Source organism: Sturnira hondurensis, unplaced genomic scaffold, assembly GCF_014824575.4.
Source record: "Sturnira hondurensis isolate 20B ecotype Veracruz unplaced genomic scaffold, ASM1482457v3 Scaffold0011391, whole genome shotgun sequence".
Lineage (NCBI taxonomy): Eukaryota > Metazoa > Chordata > Mammalia > Chiroptera > Phyllostomidae > Sturnira > Sturnira hondurensis.
The window spans coordinates 1,591,749-1,604,341 of NW_028084022.1; the positions used below are offsets into that span (position 1 = coordinate 1,591,749).

At 39.4% G+C, this 12,593-nt stretch overlaps 1 protein-coding gene across 2 annotated transcripts in view; it reads right to left on the minus strand.

Moving 5' to 3' along the window:
- Positions 1-1,403: 1,403 nt before the first annotated feature.
- Positions 1,404-12,593, minus strand: part of AMOT (angiomotin) — a 65,905-nt gene continuing 54,715 nt past the window's right edge. For both annotated transcript variants that reach the window (XM_037060167.1, XM_037060168.1), the window contains 4 exons: positions 8,277-8,399; positions 7,285-7,517; positions 5,498-6,148; positions 1,404-5,134 (listed from right to left, as the gene is read on the minus strand). In XM_037060167.1, coding sequence (XP_036916062.1) covers positions 5,037-5,134; positions 5,498-6,148; positions 7,285-7,517; positions 8,277-8,399 — 1,105 coding nt within the window. In that variant the 3' untranslated portion in view covers positions 1,404-5,036. The remainder of the gene's footprint in view (positions 5,135-5,497; positions 6,149-7,284; positions 7,518-8,276; positions 8,400-12,593) is intronic.

Sequence of the window (12,593 nt, forward strand, 5' to 3'; positions counted from 1 at the left end):
GATGTGGTATTAAATTCTAAGGTTGTGGAGAACATTTTCTTCTTGGAAACTCACTGACTTAGGGGTCTTTACTCAAATACCAGGACAATTGCCAATAAATATAGAGTGTTTGAAGACCAAATCACGTATATTTTTTTCCTCCAATAAAACCCTTCCTGCAGGAAAAGGTGGAGGTGGAGAAGGTGGGAAGCAGGAAGTGTCTGTTTCTGCAACTGTGTAACTCATGGACTGTACAAATTGCTTATCACAGTAGGGCAGGTCCACAGGAAAGGAGATGAAGTACCACACAGATAATCAGATCAGTTACAATACTGGATAATATCTAGAAAGGCATCAGTGTGATATTTTTGAAAGAACACTCGCTTATTCTTCCCACAAATGACTATTCACTAAGAACCAGGCACAATATATTTCTGAAAGGAATGCTTCACAAAACTTTGTAAGAAGTTGTGGTTAACTTAATACCATCTTCTTTGTCCTGAAAAGAGGGTTGGGCTTTCATGCATACAGTTTTTAAAGTGCTTATCATAAGTATGGAGAGGAATACAGCCCAAATTAATTAAAAATAAAATTTCGAATGAATTATATGCCTTCTCCCATTTATTTTGTAACAACCATCAAGTCTATTTTATTGTGAAAACTTTCATTTACAAGCCTGTGGGAATCTCATCATCCCTGTCAAGCTGGGACTCGGTGGTAAACAGGAAGCACAAGGACAGTGTAAAGGCAGCTTTAACATTTTCAGTGAAAAGAGCCAACTTGTTTGTGGTATTGATTTGCTTTTAACAAGCTCCCTCAACCAAAACTGATGAATTGGCATAAGAACAAGGGTACAAAGGGAACATCAAGGGGCCTTCCAAAATGCTAACCAAATGATGAATTGTCTGCTTTGGGTGGCCATCACTTTATCCCCTGGAACCAGGAGATAAAAAGATGCAAAGCTTTTAATATATGCAGCCTGGAAGTATTTAAAAGTACATACACACATCCCCCAATCAGAGCATGCAGCCAGTGGTGATGTCTTAATACTTTATAATCAAATTCCATACTTTAAGCAAATGCAAATTCTTTTGCATGCTGCCTTTAAAGGGAGACTTTGCTGCATACTGAATTGAAAGTAACCACTGATACAAGCTCAGATAAAACATCTGTCCGGCCCTGGCTGGGGTAGCTCAGTGGATTGAGTGCAGGCCTGCTCACCGAAGGATTGTGGTTTGATTCCCAGTCAGGGCACATGCCTGGGTTGCAGGCCAGTTCCCAGCAGGGGACCCACGAGAGGCAACCATAATTGATATTTCTCTTCTTCTCTCCTTCCATTCCCCTCTAAAGATAAATAAAATCTAAAAAAAAACCAAAAACCCCATCTGTTGGGTAAACACCAAAGCATTTTCCACACAGTAATGCATTTTAAAACAGCTAACTTTATTGTCAGAGAAAAGATAGGCACAAGGTGGATTCAAACCTGCTTAATTTTATTGGAACTAGCTCAGTTGATTACAGAATGGGGTCTTAATATTTATGGTGCCACATACAGTTCAAACCAAAGGTGATTCTTCTCTAGCCATCTGCCAACCCTGGCTATCCATGTTACAAACACATGCTATTAATCAAAAGGGACATCAGAAAGAGGCTTGATGGCTTTATGTAACCCAGTGCTGCTACCAGAAAAAAAAAAAACAAACTCCAAAACACTGGTCCTACTGATAATGAATGGCACTTGGAAGACACATTCCAAGGATTGTGCCGTGTTGAAATTGGTGGCAATTAGTTCATGGCTGATGCCTTCCTTTGAAAACGTGTTCAGAAAGAATTCACACATTTAAGTAACATATTCCATGTGGGAATGAGCAATTGAGATAACAGGAGATTGTATGGCTAACAGACATGAGGATATAATGTATAAAAATTAGTGCATAAGTATACACTTGAGTTCCCACATTATTAATGTTTAGACTTTTCATAAAAAGTAGTTTGCACAATAAGTTTGTTCATTTTCCAATTGTTGTACATACCCAACTGTGTAATAAGAAAAAGAGAATGTGATAGGTCTCTTAGCATGTGTCCTACGGCAGATGATGGCAGGTATTTCAAGTTCCTGCTGTCCTCTCATCCTGAAGCTCAAAAGCAGCACTGAAAACAAATCCTTCATTAAAACAACAATCAAGATACATGATTTTATAAGAAAACTCAAGCTACTTTTATTTAATAAAAATTGTTAATAAGAATTTTATATCAAGTAAATTTTGCTCTAATGAAGTTTTTCTGTACATGGGACATTGAAGTAAATCTGACTTAGAAGGTTCTCAGAGATCACCTTGCAATATAAGACAACAAGGTCACCATCCTGTTCTGAGGTGCCAGTTAAATGCATAGATACACGGGAGTGAAGAAAGATCCCCCAATATCACATTGACACAATTGCGAAAAGGTGGCTACCTTGAGATTTCTCCCATAAACCTGAATTTTTAAAATGATACCTATTAGCAACCTTCTAAAAAGGCTTAATCTATCTTCTTCGTAAACATAATACACTGACATGGACTTCTTCTGTCTCTTAGATGTGCAATTTATTTTAGCAAATTACCTAGGATTAAAAACTGAGCCAAAAAGGACCCCCTCTGGTGTGATGTGGCAGAGATGTTGTGGAAAGTTCAAAATAATACTTCACTAAAACCTTCCTCCTTTCCCCCAAACACATGAACCTAAAGAGATGGCTGCCACATAGTGTGGAATGCATGACATTTGTCACCTTATAGAATGTAATTAAAACCATGGCTCCCAGAGCTAGCAAAAATTCTGGCAATATGTTATAACCATAAAGAGAGTAGATGAAAAGGTTGATTTTTATTTTTACTTATTTAATTAGATAGAAAGTAGCAGTCCTAAAGTTTGCTACTTGTTGTTTTTACTATTTAAGTTTTTTCCCCCCTATGACTAAAGGATAGGACAAATGAGTAGGAACACAACTTTACTTTTAATTTCCATTTGGGATTCACTTAATAACTGAGGATTAATGTGTAGAATAATCACTTCATTATTTAAAATGTCAAGACTAGCTAAAAGAAAATCACATCCCTTTCCCTCTTGTCTCTCCTTGCCCCCACACAAAATCATTTTGGGGGGAGGCAATTAGGAATGACACAAGAATAGTTATTCCTATAGTTACAGAGGAACCCTGTAAAATAATCCAAGACGGCCAATCTCATAGCAACAGAAGAGAGGTTGATTTCTTATGGCAGGTGTTTCATGTGACTCTATAATGAAGTCAGAGTCAGGAAAGAGGAAAACCTTGCACAAGGCATCGCAGGAGTGGCAAGATAGGAACTCATAACCCTAGAGAATCTCCTCAAGGCAGGAACATTTTAGAAAACTCATATGCTCTGATCTGTGAAGATACCTTTTCTTAAAATGGGGCTTTTTATATATGAATGTTTCCCAAAATAAGCATGGTATTTGGCAGAGTGGAAAGCTGTGTTGTATGATCTTGAAAAGTCACTTAAACTCTCCAGATGTCAGATTCCTCATCACTAAAATGATGGGGTAGGGCTGTTGTATTGCTGAAGTTCCTTCCAGCCACCATGCCCCACAATGTAATGTATCAGACATATTCTTCTATTAATCTGGTTTCTAACTAACAGATCCCCAAACTTCTTCCTCTTACCCTTACATATTACCCCCATTCCCCACACCTCCCCCATACCCCTTGAAAACTGATACCGCCATTGACTGTGAATTTATCTTAATGAAGGATAAATGACACAGAGCAGGGCCTGTGGCAAGAGGCAATCCTTCTGTGTCCCTGAAGGCAACCCTTAGGCCAAGCTAGGAGCCATGACCTCCTTGGTCCCTGTCCACATGGGCATCTCCTGCTGCTCTACACAAGTATTCCAAGATGGAGTCACTGGCCATGAGAAGAGGTAGCTGAGGATACTGCTGCATCCCACCTCTCTCCCACTGCAGCATAGTACTTTGGGCTTCTGATGCTATTCCCTTGGAGGTGATAGTCAAATATGCCTAAGAATTTAGGAAAACAAAATGAGTTATTTCAAAATAGTCACCAGAAATTCAAAGCATTCAACCTGTCACCAAAAATGCCTCCTCATTTGGCAAATGATTGGCAATTTGAGACTGGTGACACAGCCAGTGAATTTGTGCTAAAGAAGAAATAGACATTAAATAGGCTGGTCTCAGGAAAGGCAAGCAAGCTACTCATGGCTAGACACAGACCACAGAGGTCTACATATAGCAAGCCCCTTATGCAATTCTCCATCAAGGCCTCTAAGAGACTAAGTTTCAGTTAATTTACTATCCCAGCAGCTGAAAGCAATATATTAATTACCCAAATGCATAAATTACTCCAGAGTATATATATGAATATGTGAACCTCCCAGAGGGAACCAAAAGAATCTACTTCCAAAGCACCACTGAAATGAAGATAAAAACAGTCCCTTGGCACAGGATAGCTGAAAAATTGGAAGGGAAAATCAGCTCTAGCACCCTTCCACACCCCAATACTCCCTGCCCTTCTTCCAGTTTACATGGCTCCGAAAACTATTCCCTTTCATGACACTGAAGCAAGAACTCTCTCTGGATGTTGTCTAGATGGTAACTCTACAAAACAGTACACAGTCAAATTCTCTCTGGCTTTCCACTTCTGAACTACATGATACATACTGTCTTCTAAACCTACTGTGCTCTTCAAGAAAAAAATATCTGGAATATAAAAAAGATAAACAAGTTTAAGCACACTGAACATATTTGGTGTATATCCAGCTATTAATATCCCAGTATTTGTATGAATCCAAGTGATAATCTCTAGAGCACATTCTGATTAATCTGTCTTTACAGGTACTCTCTAAGTGTACCAAAAGAGTTGGAGTTCATATGGTACTATGTAAGTACTATAATGTCTCAATAAAAAGTCCCTTTAAAAACATTCCCCCAACCCTTGTCCTCACCCTCAAAATAACAACAACAAATGGGAAAAATTATTAATATCATTCTTGCTAATAAATTGCAGCTCTTGATTAGGCCATTTAGATGAGATATTCCACCATTTCTGCATCAGGCTCTTGACCCAGGATCTGAACAGCAGCTTTTCTTTCCAGAGTACTGGAGTGGAAAACAGGACCATCTAAATAGAAATAAGGGATTAGAAAACACTTAGGGACAGCACAAATACACAAATTTCTAGAAATGGACAGCTTTAAAGCCCATAAAAAGTCAATGGCCAAGTGAGACTTGGTTGGCACCCTGCCTTGTTCACCTGAACATTTATTTACCTTTATTTGGAGAAAGGCCTTGACTCATCCCTGTTCCCATCCTGGTGTCAGGTAAGTCATTTACAAACTCCCACTCTCCTCTCTTCTGAGTAATCCTCTTTAGAATATGAAGAACCTCCCTCCAAATGATCAACTATGCCCAAACAGCAGGCATCAACAAACAAATCTGTAACTGAGGGCAGAATCAAAAGCTACCTGGTACAGAAAATTATTACCTGTCTTATCTGGATTACACATCAAATTTGGTATAGACAAACGCCGTGGTCCACAAGCAGCAGCTGTAGTTGTAGGAGCCTCAGCCTGAACCAAAGCTGGAGTTGGAGCTGGAGCTGGATTAGCAGCTGCAGCCAGAGATGGGCTTGGTATCTGAGTCTGAGCTTGAGCAGAGGGCTGAGCGACTGTTGGAGTCAGAACCAGAGCTGGAACTGGAGCTGGAGCAGCTGGAGAAACCTGAACAGCGGCAGTGGCAACAGTAGGAGCAACAACAGTAGCAGCAACAGGTGGAATCTGAACAGTGGCAGCTGGAGAAACAGCAGCAGCAAGAGCAGCAGCAGCAGCAGTTGCTGAAGATGGGACAGCAGTGGCAGCAGCAGCAGCAACAGCCACTGGAGCAGCAGCTACCATGGTGGTGTTGGTAGCAGCATTAGCAGTGATGGCAGCAGCAGTGGTGGCAGTGGCAACTGTAGCAGGAATAGAGATGGGAGTAACAGCTGAAGTTTTGTTTGGTTCGGTTCCCCGTTCCGTTTGGGTGCTGCAATCTCGGCTGCCTGTCTTAGAGTGAGCTGACAGCAAGGGAGTCGAGGGTGGCACGGGCGAAGGTGTAGAAGGGACAGAGTCTGCACGGTAGTCTCCACCCAGGAGGATGCCTACAGAGTAAAGACAGAAAAAGGTTAGAAAAGTATATCGTATTCAAATACAGACGTGCCATTGTCTCTTTTTCCTTGTAGGAGGTTCAGGAGAAATATGAATGGGTCTAACTCTTTACTTTGCGCTCATGCAAAATAAGTTCATCAGGCACCTCTCATCATGGCTAAAATTTTCTTTCAGACTTAATACACCCCTTCTGGTTCTTATTCTCCAAACCCCAACACATCATATTAAACCTTTAACTGTCTTGGGTAGGTGTTTTGATTTATTTTCCCAATGGTGATTGATTTCCACTGAGCTGTCAGAATGCTTCTGCTTGGTTCCACTTATAACCAACACCATCCATTACTAGACAGATGGAAAAGACTGGTGGAAGAAGTCTGTAGTTACTGATGAGTGTGATAATAATTGTGTGATCTAAGGTTCTAACCATGAGCATGGTCCCCAAAATGCCTACTCTAACCAAAGAACACTGCAAGTGTCAGAGAACCAAGAAAGGTATTAGAAGCAGCAAAAAGAGCTAAAATTAAAATACCACAGCTTACTTCCTCAGGCTCTAACAATGTGCCTCATGGTATCTCAAATACTTCTGGGGTTGAATTAGAGGGGAAGCAATGGACAGGGAGGAATTAAAGAAGTACATTCTATTCTCATATCAGAACATTCTGGTAACAAAAGCCTGCCACCCAGCTCCAGTTAGCTTAATAAGAACTCTGAGTCCTCAAATTTTATGGGAAAAAAGAACACAGAAAAAAGTTGAAATTAAAAAAAAAATTACTGCAGGAAGGGAAGGCTGCATGGGTTTTGAACACAGACAAAAGATCCCACATGGTAAAGGCCCAATCCGAGAATTTTTAGAGGAAGAAATTATTTTTCCTCCCACCTAAAGAGAACTCAGGATTCTTATCTTCTAAGGCCTTGGCTTCAACTAATGTTCTCTCTCAGTCAGACTTCACAGCATGGGGGGGCGGGCTCCTGATATGCAGCTAGCATCTCAGGAGGACAAAATCCCAATGCTATATCTTTCTCTCTAGAATCTGGACCATAACTCCTTTCTGTTGCTATGTGAGCACATATCTAAGGCAGAGCTCTCTCTAAACATGTCACTTAAATCTTCCTTATTTGTTGTCATTACCTAGGCTCCCCTTCCAGCTCTTGTCATCCCGTTTCTCTTCCATGATAGGGGTGCCAGTCAGGGTGGAAGAGTGGGAGAGCAAGCCAGATCCAGCATTGGAAATGGACATCAGAGACTTTGCTGGCCGCATGGATGACAGCTGCTCCGTCTTACTAGGCTCCTTCCGGGAACGCTGCTGAAGTACCTTGATCATGGCATCCTTCTCAATAATCTGGGCATGGAGGGTCTTAATCCTGGGAGCCAAAGACAAAAATCATATAAATACCATGTTGCCACCTCCATATTCTGGTTTCAATGGCTACATGGGCTTGAGCTTCTGTTATTCTTTTGACTAAAGGGTATCCTAGTTATTTCTCAGTTGTAAAGCAATGGAGAGTATGCTACATTTTTTTAAAGTGCCTTTCTGCACATCCAAATGGATAGAGCAGAGCATCCAGGAATTGTTGCCTAAATTTTAGGAAGCCAAAGTAAAATACTGGTGAAGAGAAAGCTGTATATGAGAGTAAACAGCTAATAGTGGGTAGTATAGTAAAGAATCTGAGTCAACAGAAATGAAGTCAGTGAGAAGGTGAGAACTTCTATAGATGGGCCACAACCTTTAGGTAACAAGTAAATGATCTTGAGTTTGTAAGAGGCATCAGGTGCCATATGAGTGGATGTCCTTTTACTGAACACTCTGATGTATAGTGCTACAAAGAATACCCCAGAGTGCAAATATCAACAGTTTAGCTCTGGCAGAGGGAAGATGGAAAGCAATTATCAAGGCCAATGGGGGAAATAATTACTACTTGGAATTCCACAGTGAGTGAGAATACAGGGTAAAGGTCATTGCATCTCAAATCATAAGTAACAAGGTGGCAGGGGTGTAGGGGCGGGTGGAGGTACATTACCAGGTTTCCTGGTTGTGAATGAAGATGTTTGTCCTTCCCTATTGACCTATCTGGTCTCCATACTAACTTCTCAGATCCACATGGTCCAGATCAACATCTTACCTGCCCTCCATATCAAGGCAACGCTTGTTGGCCATCAAGATTTCTTCCTCCTCCTTCTGAATTCGAGCTTCTAGAGCTGTGTCATAGCTGGTGTTAGGAGAGTGACTGATGACTGTTGTGTCCCTGGGAAGAAAAATGGCAGTAATAATAATGCAAGGGCAGCAAAATCAATAAATCCTATCTCCTTCCTAAGTCAAAGACATTGTTGGAAAAGCCCTAAACTGAAGTCAAACTTATTAGGAATGATTGGTTTCTGGATGACTTACTGATAAGAGCTTTCAAGATAGCAAAGTCCAGCTTTCAGTGTTAGAAGAGGTCATTGGCATGGATGAAGCTGCAAAAACTCAGTAAGGGGTCCTATGAGAGGTGGGCACAGGTTTGCTCTCAACGCCAAGCAGACAACTATCCAAAATCTTCTGGTTTTTAGATTATGCTCAGGTGACAGAAATATATTGATATTTATATGTGTACTTTATATTATATTACATATAAGATACTATATTTCCATTTTATTTCCATCAGTCATAAAATAAAAAGCTATACTTTGAAGGAAGTTGAAGAACATACTAAACAGCTATTGCTACAGATGAATAGCAGTAACTACACCTGAGAGCTAGAAAGTATAGACACATCAACAGGTAGGGCACGTGAGCTGAGTGAGAAGCAGGACCTTTGAGTCAGTGCCATGTGATCCCTATGTAATGTAAATCTGAAACATTGTGGTTCCAAACCATTCAGTCTCCCCCAACTGACTGTTCTCTTGCCAGCATCCCAACAGCATGAGGGATCATCACGTTGTATCTTAAAGTGTCTCAGGCCACTGACTCAAAGAATAATTAATGAAAAGAGAGTGTGTGTGTGTGTGTGTGTGTGTGTGTGTGTGTGTATGTATGTGAGTAAGAGTGAGAGGAGAAAAAGAAGAGGGCCTAGCCCATGGGTAAGGCTGATGCCTAAATAGCACAAGTCAAAAACATATGGAAATCTTTCATCTTGTCATAAGTCAGGTCATGCATGTTCCTTTAGTTCATTTACAACTAGCAGTAGAGAAAAAAGGAAACAAAATGAAGAAAACTGGATCTTATTTGAGTAACTTTGAAAAGGAAAAGAGATTAGGAAGAATATTGGTGTAATTATATTGCTCTCAAAGGAAATCAGACAATAGGCTGGGAAAACAATGACCTGGCATTGCTTCATTATATTTCCTATGAGAATGCACATCTGTGGGAGAACTCTAGGCATATTTTCTGCTGGCAGCTAGCTGTGTTGTCTCAGCTTAGAGATTGTTACCAGTGCAGATGGGAGTAAAGGGGCAGTGGAATGGAGAGGCAGAAAGTTGGGAATTTTGGTGTGCTCCTACAAAGATACTGTTCCTCCAAACACTTGTGCCTTATACGCAAGACTGAAATGATTTGTTTGAATACAGATATAATTGGAGAGTAAGAAGGGGAAGGATTACAATGGCTCTCATGATTTGCTAAGTTCAAAATATATTTTAGCATCTCAAAATTCTACACTTGATCTGTTGCAGTTCACATACTTGAAGACCTACTGGGAATGGCCCTTATGTTCAAAGTACCCAAGAAGAACTGGCACTGTATAGTGTTGAGAGCGTGAGCTCTGACTATAGCCCACACCAGGGTCAAGTCCCAGCCTTCCCAAGTACACTGCCACTAACAAACTCTATGAACTCAGGAAGTCAGTTAACTCATATATAAAATGGAAATAGTAATTTTGCCTACATCTCATGGGATTGTTAGAAGATGAAAGTGAAGTATGCAAGACAAAGTAAAAACACTCAACAAAGATATGTATTATTAGGAGAGAAAAGTATATGTAGAAGGTAAATAGCATTCAAAAGAGTATGACTTGAAAGAATTCCAGTTCTTGGTATAATACTGGCAATTCCTGCAGTACAGAGTTCCAAGGTGATGGCTGAGGCTTCAGAGCCAGACCTCTCTAAAAAGTGCATGGTATCTATGGACACTGGAAACTTGAGCATATGGTTTGTCACTAGGGGAGCCAGGGCTGGCTTACTGCCATGTTCATTGCATAAAAGATTTGCAGGGTTCAGAACCCTGCCAGCTAATTGATATGAACACTGTGAGCTCCTCAGGAATAGAGCCTGAAAATGTGGGGCACTTATTGAATTCTTACAGAGTGCCAGGACAGCCTTCAACATCAATCTTCTTTCTAAAAGATGGGCTACTAAGTGAATGACTAAGGCCAAAACAAGTAAGCACAAAGTTTGAAGGAGCAAATTTACCTACTAATTTTCAATACTGTCAGACAATTCTTATGCACATCAGTAGAAAAAAAGCTGATTTTGAAAACACAACCTGCAAATCCCAAACCCTATATCCCTGAATTTGCCATCTGTCATCTCCAATTCTGAAGTAAACATTTTCTGGCAATTACCTCTCTATTCATTTTCTTGCTTCTTCCTTTTTCCAAAACAGTTATTCCCATCACATTACTTACACTGCTTTCTAGAATGTCATCCATGACTTCCTAATTAAAACATCAAGTGGCCATTTAAACTTCAAGTTCATCTTTTCATATAGGTAACGTCATTTTGTTTATTTAATATGTGAACTCAACCATGGGTACAGCAATGTAGGTGAAGTTACTAGGAGGCTGGAGAGTGGCTAGACATGAATAAGACTAGTTCCTGGCTGCAGGAAACTTGTATGGGAGACAAAAAAAGTTAATAATTAGTGATTATGGAAATGAGTTTGGACTTTACTCCAACAGGCACTGAAAATAATTAGAGCTTTTCAAGAGGAATGCAATGATCCCAGCTGTGTTGGTACAACAGCATTACCTCCTCCTGAAATGTGATGTAGGGATTAGAGAATAATAATAATATTAATAATAATAATAATTAGAGATTATTATTATTGTTATTATACTAGACTCAGGCAATAATACTAGACTCAGGCAGACTGGTCAGAAAGGTTATATTGTAATAATCCCAGCAAGAGATAATGAAAATAGGAACCAGTGCACTGGCAAGGGAAAATGGAAATAGACTGTAGAGAAGGCAAATTTACTAGAACTTGGAGACTATTTATATTTGTATGTTAGAGTAAGGGAAGAATGAATGAGAACTTTGTTGTTTCTAAGTCAAATGATTACACTAGATGGCATACCACACATTTTCTGAGATAGAAAACTGAGGAGAGATTTTTTTCAAAAAACACTATAACAGGCTTTGATTTTAGGTACACTGGAATTAAGGTGTCACATAAACAGACATATAACAATATCCAACAAGTTGTTGAAAATTGTAACTTTAATTTTAAAGATGTCAGAATTACTGTTTGAAGCTACAGTACAGAATAAGATAACTAAGACAATGGAGAATAGGAAAAAAGCTGAGGATGGAAACTGAGAAAGGCCTACAATGAAGGAAAAGGTAGACACATGTAATATGTGTAATGAGCTTCTTTCTCCTGGCTTCCCTTTCTTCCTTCTTTTCCAGATTCACTTTGCCCAAAATAAAAATAAAACTTGAACATTCTGAGAAAGGTAACAGCCTGATTTAATAAATGTAAGCTCATAAATTACATGGTTGATCTATCTTTTATCCTTTTACTGCTCTTCAGAAATATATTCACTGTCTGTGAGTTGAAACTAAAAATTTGCACAGCCAACTTGGTTCTTTTGGGATTGAACTCCTACTTGGTAATAATTTTCCTCATCTATATTAAGCATTTAGAGAGGAATCTCTAGGGATGCAATAATAGAGTCATACTATAGGCTCTATATGTGATTATTTATAATATTTTAAGTGACTAAATAAAAAGCCTTAAATAGCAACTTTTGAACAGGTAATAATCCCTATTTTATTATCTTTAAAATCATCAATATCTAGGACACAGCAGGACACAGCAGAGTATAGTGGTTTAAGGTGTCAAAAAAACATAGATTTACTGAAACGGGAGGGAGGTGGGGAGCACTGGGCGGGGCACCGCTGGGAATACAAGACAGAAAACTATTTGAACAAGAATTAATTAAATAAATAAATAAATAAATAATAAAGATAGATTTAAATTCTGTTTCTTCTGTCTCTTGAGAGTTGTCTGTGATCTTGGGTAAACTATTTAAACTGTGCCTCTGTTTCCTTATTGTGAGGATGAGCAATAATTGTGAAGTGCTTATAAGAGTACCTCATATAGTAAATACTCCATTTGCTTTGACATCTTTCTCACTTCACAAAATCAAACTGTTGGAAGGGGTATAGATAAATCACTTAATATGTATTCTCTCCTGAGGAAAGATAGTTGTCTATCCTTATGTTAAAATCTATATTTTATT